Source organism: Pomacea canaliculata, linkage group LG12 (assembly GCF_003073045.1).
Source record: "Pomacea canaliculata isolate SZHN2017 linkage group LG12, ASM307304v1, whole genome shotgun sequence".
Classification (NCBI taxonomy): domain Eukaryota; kingdom Metazoa; phylum Mollusca; class Gastropoda; order Architaenioglossa; family Ampullariidae; genus Pomacea; species Pomacea canaliculata.
In genome coordinates this window covers 4,212,044-4,232,857 of record NC_037601.1, presented here as the reverse complement: position 1 = coordinate 4,232,857, position 20,814 = coordinate 4,212,044, and the positions used below count along the sequence as shown (strand labels likewise).

The 20,814-nt window shown below is 38.9% G+C and overlaps 1 protein-coding gene across 1 annotated transcript; it reads left to right on the top strand.

Moving 5' to 3' along the window:
* Positions 1 to 55: 55 nt before the first annotated feature.
* On the top strand, positions 56 to 20,548 carry LOC112576661. Its single transcript, XM_025259281.1, has 3 exons — positions 56 to 176; positions 13,919 to 18,317; positions 18,724 to 20,548. The coding sequence occupies exon 2, from the start codon at positions 13,928 to 13,930 to the stop codon at positions 18,299 to 18,301; it is 4,374 nt and encodes a 1,457-aa protein (XP_025115066.1). The 5' UTR covers positions 56 to 176; positions 13,919 to 13,927; the 3' UTR covers positions 18,302 to 18,317; positions 18,724 to 20,548.
* The last annotated feature ends 266 nt before the right edge of the window (positions 20,549 to 20,814 follow it).

Below are 20,814 nucleotides of genomic sequence, written 5' to 3'. Positions count from 1 at the left end.
TCCCTAGATATTTAAATTAAATTTTTAACCATTGACTGCTCCACAACAACTTCATGCATAATCATTTTGATGACGACCTTAATGCAACGTAAAGGCGCAGAGAGCAAAAGACGACTTCAATTACACCTTCGTGTTGGCGATTCACAAGAAGATTTTATAGAGGATTTTTCCAGGAGGTATTAATGTGATGATATTTTCACCTTGATTTATCTGACGTAGTTTGGATTAATAGAAAAAATCATGCTGTATTGAATCGGAACTCGATATTCAAGATGGCGATAATGTCTTTTGGTCGGCGATCGTGATATTTTTGAAATGCAAAATAAGCGGTTCAGACCCTAGTTTTTTGTTAATGACAACATTTTAGGAATACAGTAATGCGTCGGTTTGCCTTGTAGTGATAGTCCTTATTGGCAGTGCATCAATAATTTTGTCCGTGTTGAGCCCGGTTACTCTAAATTCACCCGCCCAGACTTCGTTGCACGTGACCGATTGAACGCTTCACGCATGGATATCCCGGAACTGCCTGCATTCACTCATCCGCCGCCCTTCTTGATACTCAACAGATTATTTAATCCTAGGATTCTACAGATTCTTCTTTCGATCGCAAAACCATGCCCCAAATTTCTACGGATGCGGATGAACATCTGCCTTCTTACGTAACAACATATCTAAAACTTTAAGCGGTCAGTGTTTTTTACTCCCTTAATTCGGCAAAACGTCTACCCCTAATATCCATAGTTTCCAGTACTTCAGGGCTTGATATTTGGTTTATTAATGAAAGAAAACAAAAGAATGTAACATCCAACCGCGATCATCGTTAATCTGTAGACGCACATGCGTTACTTTCCAGGTTACATAGCTTTCATGTTAATGATTGTTAAATTATATAGGCAACTGCGTAAGCTCTGATGGGTTAGGTGGGGTGTTCGTACCTAGAGAAAACTTAATAATGCATGATCAAGAAATTTACACAAAACCTGAATTATTAGGGTCACTTTAGATAATACTTAGCTGATGGAATTCTTGATGCATTGAAGTTGTTACTGTTCTTTCTGAAACATTTAAAAGTCTAAACAAATGTGATGCAGGGAGCCCAGCAGTAAATGCTCTGTTCAACCAATATGCTGCACAGCTGCCCGGAGCTTAAAATTTAGTAACTGATTTTATACAAGGTCTGGGTCTCATGCAAGAAAAGAAAAATATATTTATCACATGGTTTATTTAAGGATAATTCATTCACATCACACAACTTCATTCTGCTCAGATCCGCTCCACTCTCTTCGGTGAAATTATATCCAACACTTCCTATAATGTACATAATAAAAACAAATAGAGGGTGAATTTATGCCACTCTTCCATCTTTTTACAAAACATCATTGTTTTTAGAATTTGTCACCACCTTCCTCACTCAAATCAGTACTTGACACTCTAAAAGTATGTCAATGCTTCATGACAGCAAGAGTAAATGGTTTTGTAGTACTTTCATTTAAACCAAATTTCTTTGCCAGAAGCATTTTTTTTCCTACCACACGAAGATGCTGTTTCAAAACAACAGACGGCTGTATTATTGGCCTCCACATACCCAATAAAAAATATTGGACAGGAAACATGCCGTCCAAAATTCATTCATTTCTGTAGTCCACATAGGCTGAATGTGCCCTCCACTACTGGCCTTCTTTTACCAGATTGAAGCCGAAGCGGATGTAGTTACCACAGAGTCCTCAGGGTCCTTGCCTATCCTTACAAGTCCTTACGTAGAGAATTAAGCCTTTTAAGTCCTTATATTTGCCATGCGGTCCTTACAATTCCTCACACAGGTCCTTACATTTTCTCTGTGCTCCTTACAAGTCCTTTTATCGATAAAATATTACCACAGATTTATTTTTCATGCTTCTTATAAATCCACAAATTTATTTTCGAAGTTGACTTTGGCACAAAATACAATTCTTTGCCTCACCACTATTGTAATCACACTACTGCCAAGTCTCGTTCGCAATGAGAATTTACTTTTCATGAGATTTTAGTCTTGACGGATGACCACATTTCTTTGTCTTCTTGACGATACAGAAAATGCCGGGGAGGTGTTCTTTTTAGGAGAACTGGCTAAAGGAAGACAAATATTAAGACTGGTTGATAAAAGACTTGAAAGATGAACATTGTGCACAATGTGCTGCCTGCGGAATATCCTTGAATCTTTCGCCAACGGGCGAATGTGTTTTGAAGAAGCACGTGCTTACTAATACCGTGTTAAAGAGACTTTGAGTTATCCAGACATGGCAGATAGGCATCAAAAGTCACTCTTTGATTATTTAGTACTAGAATAGTAATACATGTATTTCATAACAAAGAGAAGACCAAAGATTCATAAATAATACCTCTTACCGACCATATATGAGAAAAACTTGAGCATTGATGACTGTCACATAGGTCCTTAGAAATGCATGAAAGGTTCTTGCTTGGCACCATCCCTGATCCCTGGGAACCCTATACCATTTTCCCGCTGACAATCACAAAAAAACTACAATACTGCATGAAATAAAGATACCTTAAGAAATTATTTGTCATGGAACACGAACAAAAATACACTGGATGCATTTTTTTTTTCTTTTGGAAATTGTAGATTCTCTGCAAGCTATTTTTTGTAATATTTGTAAATAATACATAACATCAATTGTGACATTGATGTCATATTTTTGTTACTTGAAAAAGAATAGATAAAACTAACAAACTCATAAAAGGTTTATACAAGAAGAAAACTGCAAAGCTTTGAACTGGATGAATTGTGTGCAAAAGAAAAGGAGCTAGCATTCTGTCCTGACTTTGCTAAAAAAGTAAATGTTATTGAAATCAATCTAACACCAATGTTGGATTCTATTTAAAAGTATACATGCAGCTATTTACATTTATCATAATGTATTTTAATGAAAAAGCTTCACAGCTGAATGTATGTTTAAATTTCATCAGCTTGTATGGTGATCATTAGGGCAAATTTCATAGGAAAACCAGATTACAAAATAAGATAATACATTAAAGTATGACATGGTCAGCAGCTTAATCTAATTTGTCTTGTGCTAAAGTGCAGGTAGTACTCCTTCAGATTTTTTTTTTTTTTTGGTGCCTTGTCAAAGTAGAAGGCTGATAGCTTCAAGTTTCTTGCTTCTTTTGCTTTAGGAAGTTGTAGAATTTCTTTGACATTGTACGGAAATGTGGTAGTTTTGCTAAGTTTGTGGGATTCCAAAGTACACATACACATACCTTAAAAACGACACAGTGACACCATGCCTAAAGCATATCAGAGATAACTTTTGCAAACAAGGCTGTGCTGCTGCTATAGCTGTATCATGCTTCAGTTCTGTTGCAATATTGAAAGCCATGATGAATATGAAAAAAGATTCTTAATTTCCATTTGTTATGAGAAGTTGAGGAAGGCTTCTACCACCACCAGTCTTTCCTACTTTTTCTTCTCTCAAGAACAATGAAATATTAATTTCAAGACACACTTGTAAGTTGTGGCTTAAATAAATGTAATGCAACCAAAACATCCATTCTTTAACCTATTGTGTTTTATGATTCATGGAAGGAGAAAATTCACAGCCAAAACACTTGCATAGTTAGTGGAATAATGTGATATGATAGAAGCCCTATTAACAGTGAGAATTACAGAGTGTCTAACACGGAGTTAATGATTATAGATTAAAGCCGAAAATAGCTAGTTCATGACTACTTTGTCAGCATGCATATTTTTCTCCACTTTGTTGTCACCTTCATAATTGGAATATTTAAAATATTGCTACACACACATGGCATTGTATTCAAACTCACCAAACAGCGACACTTTTTCTTCTTTAACTTACAAACAGTGGATGCACTGTCATGGAGAAAGTTCACTTGCCTCCATCCCATGACCAATAACGGCACTGTCTTTTGCTACTATGTTGTGTGAGTTAAATGCCAAAAAAAAAAAAACCACTTGCAGAAATATTTTGTTTTTGTGGAAAAATGGGATTTTTGTAAAGTATATTTTTATTTCACATAGTTCCATGGTTCTGTTAGCTAGGTGTTAAAAGCGTATAGATTGTGGAGGTCTTTGTGTAGTTATATTAGCAGGTGGCTATTTGTGAAAGTATGACTCACATAAAGATCAGATAATGACAATTTGTCTTTATAGTGATTCATATTAAGCCATTATTGTGAGAATAGTTTTTTCCCAGAAAATGACAAGTCTTTGAGGTTGGTAGTTATTTAGCAATATTACTAAATATTTTAAAAGCAAACATTGAGTTACCATTCAAAGATTTAATGCTTTCAAAAATTAAGCATCTTTCACCCCATCTTGTTCAGACTCACATCCTATCTCTTTTGAAAACTTTATCGATCCATCAAGAAATGAAGCCAAATTGGAACCTGCCAGACAAATTTGACACTCCCAGCCACAACAATGGCAGCAGGAGATTGCAGATTTGTGGTTTCACATGGGCTGAATCGTGGATGCTTCAGTTGTCAAAATGACTGCGCTCTACACCATCTGTACAAAGCATTTATACACATCTGTATTTTGTGGTAGTTTTTTTAACATCCACTTTGAAATTGAAATATGTATAAATGTTATCAAATGGAAGGGAAATTTTCTGACAGAAATGAAGTTGCAGTTGTGTATGAGGTAGTGTATAAATGTACAAAACTGAAACTGAGATATCTAATATTTCCCTGTGAAAATCTCTTCACTTTCTTATAAATCAATATAATTTAGCTCAAGATCCTAAAATAAATTACTTTTTATGGCAACCTTGAGTAGGAACAAGAAGGAATGGCAATCAGTAATCTTCACTTGAAACTTCTTCCTGGAATACTGGTCACACCCATCTTTAGGTGCTCCTCTTTTTTAAAAAGTTGAGAATAGGTACTTGTTTTAACATAAAAAAATTAAATTAAACCACACCTCATTGGAAGAGTATATTTTAAAACCACAAAACATGTTTTGGCAGTTCTGCATTTTTATACAGCAGAAGGAAGTTAATGGTAGGATCAGGTGTAAAGTTTTAGTGTAACAGGAAATTCTTTAGTGTTTCTGAGAACTTGTGATTATTAATATGCAAAATGGTTATCAGCCTTCTTTATTTTGCACCCTCATGCATAAAAAAATGTGTGTAAAATAACATCTATGTTTTTATTATATTTTGAAAATCAGCTGGGATGGTATTTGATGACAAAGCAGTCACTGCTAATGCAACTTCGCTACTGGATTTGGCAGATGTGTGTAAAATTCATTTTTAAATACACAATAGATTTATGATAGTGTGCTTGCTATAGGATGCTGAGAAGAAGACCATGTTTGAAAATAAAATGATAAATGATTGAAGTTGGAGAGAGTACAAAGAAATGGCAGAAAACTAAAGACAGGATTGATTACTTCTGAACAAGATCAATAGTGTAAGTTTGTGACAGTTAATGTAGCTATCATCATTCTCAGAGGAGATGTAAGATGTTGAAGTACTGCCCACTGAGCTGTAGTGTTTACAGAGATGCACTGTTAGTAGCAAGACGAGATGTAAAGCTCACATCAGTGAATAAAGAACTCTGTGATGTCAGCAGGTGAAAAGCAGGGTTCCAGTTAGAGACAAAATAATTCTGTAGGTGGTTTCATTTTATCTGTTGTCATTCAACTCGTCATTTAATGTTTACAGAATTAACACTTAAAAGTAAAGCCAAGATAAGCATTATTCAATTTTTATTTTACTTTTTGTAAAGAAGATGTTTAGATACCATACATGACAAAGCTTTGTTTTAATGTCTTAACCAAAGAGAAAATGCATTTTTCTTCTTTGTTCCTGACACTAACATTCAGCATTTCAAAGACTCGCTTTGATGCCTGCTCAACCACATGCAGATACAACACTAACCATCCTACAATTTCTAGTAAAATAAAAGAACTTCTAAAGTTAAGCTATCTGCCTAATTTTTAATTGTATGCAGGAAACATCAGACAGACTGTGAAAGGACTGTCTGTCAAAATTAGTCTAAAATTTGTGTGTGCAGTTAAAAATCATTGAAGATATGGTCGGAATATTCCTAAGTGACAAATAGTTCTTTTTTTTTTCAACTGTGAGTTCATCAGATTTTATTAACTTCAGATATTGCAGAACAGGTGTTATAGTGTTGGAATTTCTTATTTGTCTGGGTTTGACTATACTTTGCTCCTACCACGATAAAAATATACAAAAATGCATTTGTAACATTCAGGATGTGTGTGTATATATATCTTACTAGCATGGATACAGGATTGACTGGGTGTGTGATCTGGTAGCCTGCTTGTGTTTTCATGACCCCTGGATTTGCAGCTTTTATGTCATTTTTTCCCACCAGATAAATCCTTTAAAATAGGTAACTGGCATGCATGGTATAGCATAGTGAAATGTGATCCTTTTTACTGGTTCAGAGTGTTTGTGCTTCAGATGCTTTAAGAGCTTAGTATGTACTCTTGATTTCCCTTTGCTAACTTGCTGAGAATGACAGTTAATTTCAGTTTGCTGTTATTTCTACCCTCAAGCAAAGTGTTTTTCCCTTAGACAAAGACTATCTGAAATTTCACATTTACCCACCCCCACCCCCAGCTCCCCAAGGTACACTGCGAAATGTTGACATAAACTCAAAGTAACTTTGATATTGGTAAAGTAGTAATTTTTGACAAAATGTTCTCCCAGTTGGTTTTCATTGAGAGCCTCTAGCTCTGCTTCAGAGGAAAATGTGTAGACAAACATGCTGCTTTATTTAAGGATTGCAGAATACGTTCACATTGTCACCTGTAAGGTGTATTTGCAAGTCTAATTCCAAATTTATAAAATAAGGTAGGCTGCTGTGACATTGCACATAGAGGAACAGCAGATACATTAGGAACTGGTAACAGTGATTTATTGCATTCCAGTAGACAGTTTTGTACATAAAAAGGAATTAATGCCACAACCTCTGTTCAAAAGAAAATTCTATAGGACTGCAAATTTCAAGTGTTGTTAAGAAGGTTCAGCTGCATTTCTGGAGGTGGTAATTACATAAATGTGAAGAAGTTGTAAGCTCCAGTTACTGGGTTATACAAGTAATGACGGAGATAGCTTTGAAGTGCTTAATCTTTCCTTTTGGAAAAGATTCTAAGATTTGTAGAAGGGCTTAGTGAAGGCAGTTGTAGAAATGTGTATACTGGATTTGTAGCTTTCAGTCTTAAAAGGGCTTTAAAAATACACAGGAATTTATGAGTTCTACAAGTAGTCTCCGATGCTAGCTTGAACATATATCATTTGTTATAATCATGTTGTTGTTTTTCCGAGGATTTCCTAAAGCTGGATATATTGTTTATATTCTTTTTACAAAGAAGCTAAATATTTCAGGTTTAGATTATACATATGTACTTGCTCATTTTTGTGAAATATCTCAGCTTATATATTAAACAAAAACCAAATGTATACTTTGAAAATGTAAAAAAAAAAAAAAAAATATGGTACTAACAGTTACACTTACAAGTCCATGTTTGCTGTCTGTTGAGCTGAGCTTAGAATAAGGAATGTACAAATGAACTGATAAACTTGATTTCTAAACAAACAAATGATATGAGGACTTTTAAAAAAATTTTCGTGGGCAAGAAGAGCCATCACTCACAAGTAATTTGTCATAAAATCTTTTGTTGCATAATTAGCTTTCAGTGGCATCATTTGATGTCTTTGAAACTTAAGTTTCCAAACAACCTTCAGACATTGGATGGACATATATTTTACAAAAATGGACTGGTTCTTCTTTTTGTCTCTTTTGAGCTGATGTACGCTCAGTTTGGAAGCAGCATCCATGTACTTGTAAAACATACTTCAATTCTAATCAGTTAAAAAAAATATATATATATTTTGATATGCATATGATATATTGCGTTCTTTCAACACATGGTTATACACATCACTGTATTTATACTTGTACCTTTTAAGATTTCTTAATCTCAATTCTTAACAAATCACAAACACCAGGTTTACATTTTTATAAAGTAAAATGTATCGTTTCTCAAGAAAAGCTCTTGACAAAGTTTGTCAATTTAAAAAAAAAAAAATGGAAAGCCCAACTTAGTTGATCTGCTAAATGCCAAGGTTTTGTTTTACCCTAACATTTTTGTCTGTTACTGTGCTTCAAACTCTTCACTATCAAAATCTTAAAGTTTATAAAGAATCAAAGTTTGCTGTGAAGTCTACATTATTAACAAAGATAATGAAAGGTAATCATATAACAGAGTGGTCTTGTATTACAAACTGTTGCATTCTTGCAATTCCAAAGGTTTTAAATTAAAGCAAAACAGGTTATACAAGAAACATGTCTCAATTTGGTTTACTCCATCACTGATAGACACTTCCTCAACCCTTCTTGGAGGTGTGTTGCAAGTAGACGAGATGAAAAAGATAAACACTACAGTCCATAATTAGACTGCCAAAATAAGAAGCACTGATGGGCATATTTTGTGACAAGTTTAAGGGCTTTATATAAATCATGACACAGAATCAGGTCATCTAGAAGACAATGCAGAGCTAGTATGTCTTGGAGGATTATTAGCAGTTTCAATGTTTCAGTATTTGAGAGCCTTACAATACCGTCTGCTATGAAAGCTTTTGTTTGATATGTCAGTTTATTACAATTGAAATTATTAAGCCCATCCATTCCAGTTTACAAGATGATTAAGACTGCACATTTCATAATCAGAACTCTTGCAAAGAATATTAGATCACTTGCCAACAGTCACAGGTGACATTGTAAGTGGATGACATCCTTTAAAATTGGAACAGCATATCTTGCACAGTTTTTTAATGTTTTTGAACATCTGTGAGAAACCCCAGAGGTGCCTCCTGCTGTCTCATGAATTGGACTGCTGGGTTAAATTTCAAGGACACTTGCTGTAGATTTGCAAACCAATCATCATTTCCACAAATATCAATTTTGGACAAGTAACATTGCAGTTTGACCCAAACATTACATTCTCCAGGATGCTGCTTGGAATGATTCTCGTTGCCTACACCAGAGTATTCTTGAATCTGATTTGTCAGCAACAGATTAATATACATTGGAATTTATATAATAATTACATGACATTTCTACCTGGGGTTGAAGTCCTTGCCCTGGATCAACATTGCAAAATTATAAGGGTCTCGGTTATGAGGTGGTGTCTAGGCATTAGATGTAGCTTTGCATTGGGGTTGGGGGGCTACAGTTATAAAGCTGTGGCAGACAGTCTACAGTAAACAAAGGAATTATTGTAATTGTTGATCTACACACAACATGGAGATACTGCCTTTGCTTTCCTGCTTTGCCTTTGGGCAGCCTTTCACCTTTTTTTCATAACCACAGCCCCTATAGTTGCTAAGACTAAAATCACCAAGTGGAGAATGGTTTATTTTATAAACAAAACTTGCTAAATGTTGACTTTCAGAAAAGCTGCTAACAGGCATACGATTTTTACACCAAAAGGTTTGATGAAAAAGTATATTTACATAAAACATCTTCAGACAGTATCAAGAGTTTCCTTTCTGTTAATGAAATATTTAAAAGGAACTACATTCACTGACATCATTACTTACATTAGAATGTTTCCTCCCCTGTAAATGGGAATTTTTCCTGGTTAAAACTTCCAGCTTCTTATGGTCAATCCTAATGCCTGTAACATGCATAAGCACGTTTCAGTAAGCATCCACCTGTTTGTTTCTGTTCTGGTAATGAGTATAACTAACAACAAAATAACACTTTCATAGACTTGGCTTTGTTGGTAGGTCAGTACAGCAGCAATCATATGACGAAGGCAGTCAACATGAAAATCTATGCCCATTCACATGGATACATGTGCATGCCTTGTTGCAAATCTACAAACTGTACAGCATCATACTCCAAGACCTGTAGAACTTTTTTTTATTTTGTTGCTGTTATGAACAAAACTTTTTCATGTCACATCTTTTCTTCTAACATTTTACTGATGAAAGTCAACTGGAATGGATGGTGAATAGTCATTAAAAAAAGGGTAGAAGCACTTGCAATCTGATGAACATTACATAACCATAATGTAAAGTTTGCTGCATGGAAGATAACAGTGCTGTGCATCTCCAGTGTCTAAGGCATTAAGACTTGACCTGCATTAAAGAAAAAGTACTGGCTCACACTTAAGGAACAGGAAGTGGCAAAACATGGACCAGACATTGCAGGTGACAAGGAAGAAGGTTCTAGAGGAGGGTGTTGAGAAGGTCAAAGGAAACTTGCAAGTGCCATACAAGGTCCAATTTGGCTTTCAGAGACCATCAAAGAAAGGACATAATCTACAAACGTGCAATATGAAATGCTATGCAGGAAGTCCAGATGAACTGCAAATTTATGACTGATGTCCATGGAACGAACGAAACATTTCTGCAAGAGTTACATGAAAATTGGTCTCAGAACTTCACCACTCTTTTTAAGTGCATTGAAAACAAACTTGGATGACATACATATCAACTCTTGATATTAGTTTTAGATAATATAGCCGAAATTAATTTACAAGTGGATGTGACCCCAACCACACGCTCCAGCATAGAAGGAATTACAAAGTGAAAAAGCACTTTAAGGGTGATATCAATTGTTATATATCTTCAGATGGCAGTTAACTCATTTTCAAGTGTTTGATGTGGAAGTGGGGCATGCATAGACAATGCAGTGTTAAAAGTAGTCCAGAAAGTCTTAATTGTGGATAAGTCTTAAAAGTACTACAACAGAAAGGTACACAAAGTAAGACTGCTACTTCGAAGGAATGTTAGTGAAAGCTTAACCTTGGCATAGACTCGGAAAGTAGAAGCAATGAAAGTTATGGTTATTTGAAGATTAATATGAAAGAAGCACTCATTAGTATGAGACAAAGTGTGTGGAGGAGGAGGGGATACATACCTGCTGGTGTTTTCATTAGGTGCAAAAGGTCAACAGAATACAAAAACAGTAATGCACATAATTTGTGCTGTTGTGTTTTGTGAAATTTTATTTTAAGTGCACATTTGTACTGATAAAACTTGAGCTTTTGGTCATTTTTTTACTTGCAATAGTTTCCATACATTTGAGAGCATAATTTGGAAAGTTAGGTACATGCATCAGAAATAAGTTTTTGTAAAAATGAGGAATAAGCAACGGGCAAAAATAAATCAGTTATGACTTACCGGAGGACAACTGTTAACATTTCAAGTTAGGATCTTCACAAGGAAAATATCAAGTGTTCCTAAAGGATTACCGAGGTACACATTATTTTTTTTCCAGTGATTGAGTAATTCTTCATGTGATTCCCTCAAGAATGGGACGTACATCATTCAGTTATTACCTTTGCACAGAAGAAAGCATAGTCATGGATACATTTTGTGAGCCCTCAGTCCGCGAAAAGATGAGAGCATGTTAATAAGGCTTATCATAGTGCATAATTTTGATTGGTTCTGTGCATCTAAATGTTTGTGGGGTGAATCATAGGAAGATATGGATTTATCCAGGACTGGAAAAATAGTATTGTGCAGTGAGCTGTGTCTAGTCATAAGAAAGTTTTTTTAACTTTTGAATGATTCTTTTGAAGTTTTCTGTTCTCCCCTACTAATGTATTAGAATAAGGTGACCAACCATCCACGTTTCCAGGGGACAGCCCCCCTACACTACTCTAGTCCTTCCCCCCCCCCCCAAAAAAAAATCATTTCCCAGCTTATGTCCCTGGATTGGCTAAAAAGAAATTCTGGTCACCTTAATTACAAGCACCTACATAGAGACGCTTGTCTAGAGAACAAAATATCAAATGCACAAACAACAGATTAAGTAGTAAAAAATATTACGAGAAAAATGGTACAGTATGCCATTCAAATGTCATACTTGGGTGTTGGATTATTCCAGTTCTCAATATTTAGCACTCCCCCCTTACACTGAAACTAGTGAAAAACAATTTTCATTACCTTTGTGACTGGTTGATTTTAGCTTTTCAATTCCGTTTTGACATCAGTTACAAAGCACCATCTTAGGAACAAGAGCAGATAGCTGTCTCTGGTGGAGGGTAAGAAGCTGATTAACGAATGCCTTAAAATTATAAATGCTCACTTTCAGCTGTAATTGGGCAAAGTTACCAACACAAATGCTTACTCTTGAAATATTTACTAAAATAAGCTGAAGCCTGTTAAATGTCTTTAAAAGCTAGTAGTGGCCTGTTTGTCATGATTATATACAAGCTGGTTTCTCTCTGCTGGGAATGCTCTTATGTTGCTGACACATCCTAAATTTGATAAGTATGTCGGTCTCCTAAAAAGTTTAACTTTGAACAGTGTTTTGGGTGGAATGCATGAGTTTTTGTATCAGCATTGCATGCATACAAATGTCTAAAGATTTAAATGGTAAAAGCAGCTTCTGGGCACACTTATGTAGGGAATGAAGATCTGAATGTTCATGGGGCATAACCCTTAACTGTATTCATACATTTTTAACTAACCAGATAAATATAACTTGAATTCAATCTGTACGTTAGCTTCCATTCCATGCCTTATAAAAAAAAAAATCTGCCTGGCGGCTGTGAAAACTGTTTTAAAAGTTATAGTTTCCACCATCTAGCATTAAAACCACTGGCACAAGCAGCATGTGTGTGGATACATGAGATATTTTATCTTGCCACTATATACCTGATGTTTACCAGTAAAACTATGGCAGATTTGTTGAAACAGACTTTACCGGCCTCAGATGAACTAGGTCCATTGTTAAACATATAGTTGCTACAAAGTGTGTGAGATCTCATACAAAAGTAATATGGGATGTAGCAAAATTTAATTTCTGACATTGACAAAGCTAGCTTCTTTAACATTAGGATCAGAACAAGATACACGCATACAAATGTGAAAGGGTTCGACTTGGTGACCATTACAGAAAATAGTTTATTTGATGTGAATGCATTTATGTCTTTTGGCTTCAAGCATTGGTGTGCCTCCCTGCTGAACCCCTACCCAACAACATAAATTTTAACATTTAATAAATTCATGTGAACATATTTTCGCCAGAAATAACTGGCAAGGCTTCCATATTTCCAGTAAGGAGATATGTATCTTTAAGACAAATGAAACTCAGTGAGTCAACAATGAAATATAGTATGCCAGTTGATGCTATATTAGTCTCTTTTGGAAGATTAATTGGGTTTTTCCCTCTGTCCTACCCCGGTCAGATTTTGCAGTTTTGTTTCAAACAATATGGCTGGGTCCATAACAATTTGCTTGAATTGATTTTGAATTTGCTTTTCAAACTTTGCTGTTCTACCTGATCTTTCATCACACCTATATTTTGATGCCCAAACTATAGGCCATATTGAGGTCTTTTAAAGTTATGATATTGATATGTGTAGATTATCATTGTCCCAGTTCTTTCCATTCAAATAGATGTATTTTGAAAGGGATCATCTTCAGCTAACACAAAGCATAACCTGATCATTTACTTTCAAAAAGGCATTTGGGAACTAGAATTTGTAGCTAGAAAGAACTGGACTTTATTTAGACCAGACAATGTGTTGGACATCTACAAATGCTTCCACAAACTTGAACATGAAGTATGTGAATAGAATGACCTGGGATGGTGTTGCCAGCTATTTTTTTTTAAATTTGCATTTACTTACTTGCAGATACCTGTGTAGGTCAAGATTAAGCAAAAGTGACAAATTTAAAGCAAAGTTTCAAGTGCCAGATTTCAGTTAAATTAAACCTGAGGCAAAATAAAAGTAAAATTTCAGATTTTTTGAGCAAAATAAAAAAAATTGTAAACTGGAACAGTACAAGGAATGCATAACATAATGCACTAGCCTTTCCTATCACACTATTTTATTGTGAAAAATGATGTTCAGAAATTCCAATGCAGCACAGTTTAAGTACCTGACATCTGGTTCCAGGACGTCAAGATGTCGGTTATCATCCGACTCCAGGGGTTGCCTTGGTCAGCGAGTGCCTTAGACATTCGGCACTTCTTCAAGGGACTCACCATACCAGCTGGAGGCGTTCACATCATTGGAGGAGAGAGGGGTGATGCGTTTATTGCATTTGGCTCAGATGAAGATGCAAGGCAGGCTATGATGCGAACTCTGTTGCCTTTAAGTGGCACACCTGTGCAGTTATTTCTTAGCAGCAAGTCTGAAATGCAGAATGTCATCGAGGAGGCTCGAGTAGCAGAAGCTGCGGTGGCAATGACAGGATCAGCTGTGACGCCACTAGGGGGCTCTGCAAGCTTGCAAGGAGCAGCAACAGGACAAATATTTCAAGGGCCAAATTATCCTGGTCCACATGGGGCAGCTAGCCAGCGCTTTCCCTTACAAGGAGAATTGCATGCCGCAAGAGATGGTCAGGGCCAGATTCCTTCTGGTCCCCCAAGTGGTAATTTTCCAGGCTCATCTCACTCTCTTGGCCTCCAAAATAGAGAAATTCCAACTCAGCAACAGTTTGGTTTTCAGAGTGACAGAAGTCAGGCACCAAGTCAAATTAGTTACTCTGGCAGTGGCTCGAGTCAGATCCCATCAGGATCAAACCAGTTTAGGATGTCAGAGGGAAATCAGCCATCTGATGCACGCTATCCATACAACCAAGATATGGGCAATGTTGATTTTTCTGGAGCTCAAGAAGCAGACTATCCTGTAAATGACCAGCAGCAGTGGCAAGGTCATGGCCAAGATATGTCTGGTAGCAGGCAGTATTTTGGCAGTGAAACAGGTCAAGGCAAGTTTGGCTTCCAAGGAGTGCAGAGCATGCAGCGATCTGAGCAGTACCCGTCACATGGAAGAGATGGCCAGCTGTCAGGGCATCAGCAGTTTTCTATGCAGGGAGGAGACCAAACACATTCACAAGATTCTCTCATCAACCAACAAAACTTTTATGCACCAGAGGTAAAGCAACAAAATGACTCTAGATTTACAATGAGACAAGGAAAATCTGGCTTTTCAGAGCCTCTTATGGCTGGCGTTCTTCAGAGACCTGGTCTTCCAGTAGCAGATGATGAACAAACAGGTACCAGAGGTCCTGAAATGAAAGGAGTAGGACTTCTTGGTGCACGTCCTGGTGCAACACCCAATGTAAGAGGGCTAGGTGATGACAGAATGATGATGCAAGGACCCATGAGGTCAAATTTGGATCAGAGACAAGGCAAAGGTTTTGAACATGGTCGCCCTGGAGCTTCACTAGAAGAAGGCATGCCTGGGTCAGTGGGGATGCCACAAGGCTTTCAGAGAGGTCAGGGAATGTTACCAACACCAGCTATGCCACCTCTTAGTCAGCAGCTTTCACATACAGATGAAGCATATGATGAAGTCACAGCCATGGAACGAGGCCACTGGCCTGGATATGATGAAGGTGATGATATGAACAGAAGAGGATCTCATGGAAACTTCGATGAAAGAGGTGATCACACCATGGACATAAGACAAAATGCAGATCTCTCCCATCCTGATGAAGAGAGAGGAAGGGGCCAATTTATTGATGGAGGAGACTCTGATTTTCGAAGTGGTGCTCGACCAGGTGGAATAACTTATGGGGGTCCTGGAAACAGAGGAGGTGGGAGAAGATTTGGAGGCCGTGGTGGCAGGTTTGACAGTTTTCCTGGCTCAAGAGGTGTTAATGAAAATGACCGATTTTCTGGACCTGATGGAAGAGGATTTGAAGGTCCCAGAGAGCATCAAGGCATGAGAGAGTTTGATCATCAGAGAGAGCTAGGTATGGAGGATGTGGGAGTACAAGAGATGGAAATTGATGAGAGTTTCCCAGGCCCAAGAGGCAGAGGCTTTGAAGGCGCACGAGGAAGAGGATCAGAAGGTGCACGTGGTAGGGGCTATGACAGAAGCAGAGGCAGGGGCTTTGACAGGCCTGATAGATTTGGACCACCAGGTGGTCGAGACTTTAGTCGTCAAGGCTATGCCGAAGAGCAAGAGCAGTATGATCCATACGCAATGCAGATGGAAGGTGAAGAGAACCAGTATGGAGGAGCACCATCAGACATTGGAAGGGGACATGAACGTGGATTTGATGAAGAACGTCAAGACATGCGCAGACCGCCTTTTGGAAACAGGGACTTTGACTCAAGAGGCGAACGTGGACGTGGCAGAGGTGATGGACGTGGACGTGGTGGTGGTCCAGGCTCAGGATTTGGCCGTGAGATGGACACCGACAGAAGATGGAATAAAGAAGATGTGGACACCAGAGGCAGAGAGAGAAACTGGCGAGACAACACCGAAGTGCGAGCCACCAAGGGTCTCTTAGGAGATGCCCCTGCTGGGCTTGGTGATGGACGACCAGGCATGCTTCACGCATTTGAACCGTCCAGCTTGAAGACTGACGCTGACAAAGATCAGCGGGGTCCACACCCAAGAGATGCCGAAAGAGAGAGAGAAAGACGGGGATATGCTGATCGCAGATATAGAGAAGAGCGAGGAAGAGATGACAGCAGAAACAGAGGTCGGGACGACCGCTTTTCCAAGCGTTCCGATAGAAGGTCTTACGAACGTGGACGAGGTCGAGATGAGAGAGAGAAGAGCTTTGACAGGGAGAGAAGCAGTGACCGACACTCGAGGAGGAGTGAGAGAGACCATAGGAGTGATCGGCGAGATCGAGAAAAAGACAAAGACAGGGACCGAGAACGCTCATCGACCAAAGACAGAGACACGAAATCGCAGCAGCCTTCCAGCAAAACGTTAGATTCTGGATCCAAAGACTCGCCCACAGAGAAGAAGCCAGAGAATGAGAAAAATGAAGGTGGCAAAAATTCAGAAAGTGAGAAAAAATCTGACAGCGAAGTCAGATCAACAGACTCTCCACAGACATCGGATCAAAGGTTCGTTCATGTTAAGAACATTCCCCAGACCTTCAACTACAAAGATATAAGAAGGCTTTTTGTTGGATGTGAGATACCATTTGATGGCCTGAAGATCATAAATGACATCTCTGGCAAGCGTATCGGTGAAGCGTTCATCAAATTTGCAAACGAGGAGTCCGGGAAAAAAGCACTGAAGAAAAACGGCGAGAGAATTCTTGGAAACACTATTGCAATATCTGTTGTCTCAAGCAAAGAATTCGAAAGCAAAATCGATTCTCAGAAGCCACCAGAAAACCCTGACGAAAACCCATCCAAGCAAAATCAGGCTGAAGAGCCCCCTACAGTCAAGCCACAAGACAAAAGCTCGCTTATTGTCTTGGTACAGGGCTTGCCTCCCAATGTGAGCAGAGAGGAGCTTGCTAGCTTCTTTCAGACTGTCAAAATAGCAGATAACGGGGACGCCATTTTTATAGAATACGACAGCCGAGGCCAGTGCACGGGCCTGGCTTACATGGAAGTAAGCTCCGTGCAAGACTTTAAGGTTGCTATGGGTTACGATGGACGCTTATTTGGAGCCCGTAATTTGAAAATATCGGTTGGCCGACGTGAGGAGATGGACGTTTTGATCAAGAAACAGCAAGATATGTTTCAGAGGCAATCCCACAAAAGTGGCGAGCAGTCGGGGCCAGGATTGCTGGGAAGTGCACCCAGTAGCAGGCCGCCTCTTATGGGCGCTCGCCCGGCCCCAATGCCTCTGATGTCGCTTTTTCAGGGTCCACCACGCAACGGCCCTGTTCTGGATCAACACCAGTCAAAAGTTCCCTATGGCGAGAAGTCCCATTACGGCTCAATGAATTCCCCATGTGTACATCTCCAAGGACTGTCCATGATGGTAACTTACAAAGAAATCCGAGAATTTTTTCAGGGGTTGAACATTGTCCCTAGAGGGGTGCAGATCGTACACGATGGAATGGGAAAACCCATGGGTGAAGGCTTTGTGGAATTTGCCACACCGGAGGACCGAGACGAGGCCCTGAAGAAAGACAAGACGTCGATGGGCCACCGCGTGGTAGCGGTCAAGTCCATCTCCAAGTCAGACATGATCGAACGTCTGCGTAACGCCAGGCTGGTGGGCCTGCCGCCCGGCCAGGGACCACCACCTATGCACCACTTCAAACATGGAGGTGGTCCACCTCTGGGTCCCAAACCTATTCCTCCTGGCGTCCTAAACCCTCAGTGGTACTACCTTCGCTGCCAGAACTTTCCGGGCAACACTACCATCAAGGACATCCTAAACTTCTTTCACGAATTCCAGCCAATTCCGGAATCGATCCGCCTTCACTTCTCCGCGGATGGAAGCCAGACTGGAAACGCTCTTGTCGGCTTTGGCGCCTACGAAGATCGGCAGCGGGCCTTGCAGGACATGAACGGGAAGTTCTTTCGCCGCAGCAGCATCAACCTTCAGCCTGTGTCGGGATGAAAACTTTGTTATAGAGGTGAGATTTGTCAGCACCTGTTTGCACTCCTTAATAACACTTAATACATTTTTTAGAAAATATTTGTAAAATGTCTAAAATGTTTAATAGCACAGTAGTTTGCTCAACATTAGTGCAGAAAGTCTTTTGATATCGATTTGCACTTAATATCATCTTTGAAACCCCTCTTCGCCACATTCGCAACCCCTTACTGTAAATAAATGAAGGATATATCCTGTGAGCTGGAATACAAATGTATGCAGGGTTTGAAAGTGGAGAACACCAGGGTTCATTTAAGTTGATCAGTGATCAGTTGTAACGAGGGTGCGCTACTTGTCGCCATCTGAAAACCGCGGCTGTCTCCCTTGTAGTGTTCATGTCAGTGGGTGCGCACGTCGCTTACAAACTTCATCTATTTACCTTTCAGATGACTTCTTCGATGGGAGTACCTTCGCAGCAGAACACGCAGACAGCCGATGAGTCGTCCAAATAAAAGGAAATATCAGCATTGATGGCGGACTCGTCTGCAGACAGCAAAGGTTGTCGACCTTATGTCCGTCTCTTTCTCAGTATTGTGGGAAGGATGTGGCGCTTTTCCTGGCGTCTTTCGTATTCATCGGGTTCAGCTTTGTGGCTACAGGACCTCGATCGAAACGCCCAGCATTTCTGAAAGAGAAACAAGTTTCAGAAACAAAGCGTCTTCTGTGTGTTTTGCAAACAGTGCAGATAAACTTCCACCGTCTGAAATGTGTTCTGCTAAGAGCACTGTACTTGTTCTTTTGACTTGATGTGTTTCAAAGTTCGTTCATCTTTTAATCCAGACAAATAAACAAGTGCAGTGAAAAATAGGGGTGTGCCATACGCTTGCTAGAAGACGCAAGGAATTCACAACTCCGGTGTCCGCGGGCAGCACTAATTGTGTTCGTTGTTCAGAAGTCGACTGTTGGAACCGAATTGTAGAAATACTGTTATTCTGGTTCCTGATACAAGCAAGAAAGCTTTGAATGAAACAGGAACCGAAAAGACTAGATATGAATGTATGTGCGTGCGTGAGTACAATGGTGTGCGTGTGTAGGTGCACCTGCGTCCTTTTAAGCTTTATGGGAAATAATTTCTATGTTATAAACTTTTTATAACCAATCGTGTTGGAATAGTTTTTTAAAATGTGTGTGGTAAAAAATGTCATAACGTTTTGCATTATTTCTCATTTATCATCTTTTAAGGTTTTTGTGGACTTAAATGAATATTTTCATGGCCTTTTGTAAGACTTTCTGGCAACAGAACTAAAAGGCACAATACAAAACCACAACCCTTTGTACAGATTCTTGTTAGAGAAGCAACTGATTCAAACAAACGAAATATCTCGTTGATTATTTTGGTTACCCCCAAGTATTCTTTGAATAGACTTCAAATGTTTCCCGTGTTCTCGTTTCTCGTGATGAGAGAGAAAGAACTGGCGCGTGTGGACACAAAAGAGATTCCTTTGTAAGGAATAAAAATGGCTAAAATGTGATACTAAATTATTCCATTGTTTAAACGAGCAGTACAGTTTACCGCATCAGAGAATTTGTACAGTTTCCCCTATCATAGGCAGAAATCCATTCTACACAGCAGCTGTAGCGATTCCACTGGTGTCCACTTACACCTGCACTTCCCACCTGAGCGCTGGGAGTGTGCCAGACTAGTGCACTCCTACAGGTCCTTTCATGCTACGTTAGCTATCTGCCAATCATCCCTGCCGACCATGTGGATTGGTTTGCAAGACCACAGATGACGAAATCTTTGTACATAAAACTGTGGAAGGTATCATCTACCATCGCTCTCGATCCATCAGTATTGTTTTCCCACATGATCTGCACCACCATCTTTTGTCAACCAACGGTCGCGTGTATCGACCGTACTCGTGGCACTCACCAGTGGAAACTACGAATGTTTGTCAATAAATGCTTACCTCAAGTTTTTGGGTCACCGGTTTGCGCAGGTCAGTAGGTCACGGGAACTTCCACAACAGCAAATGCACTGAAACTATATCGACTTAACGGTTAAAAGTTACCAGTCTAGTGGGGTGCAATGACTAGGGGAAGATATTTTTAATATTTTGTGGTGATATTTGTGTCTTAAAAACGGAAGATAGATATTCTCCCATATTCTTGGAAAATTATCTTGCACTAAGCTTTATCCAGTCTTAAATTAAAATATGAACTGAACTAAATCTTTAAACACGTTTGTTAGTAAAAAAAAAAAAAAAAAAACAACCACCAAACAAACAAATGTAGTGGAAAGAAAAAATATGTGATTTCGAACTACAATTCGATTGACAGGAAAAATCAGCGATGGTGCAAGAGCAAACAAAGACAGACGTGGTTGGTGTCTCATGCTCCGTTGAACTGCGTCAGCAGTCCGTTAGAAATTCTGTTCGTGCATCAGACGATGTCGGTGTTTACACAATGTTATGTTTGCGATGAGATCTTCCACCTCGGTCCCCTCACATTTGGAATCTTACTTGCAAGGAAAGAGA

Bases quoted from the DNA above. Each gene is read 5' to 3' on its own strand.
- LOC112576661 (XM_025259281.1), top strand. From the start codon at position 13,928: ATGTCGGTTATCATCCGACTCCAGGGGTTGCCTTGGTCAGCGAGTGCC.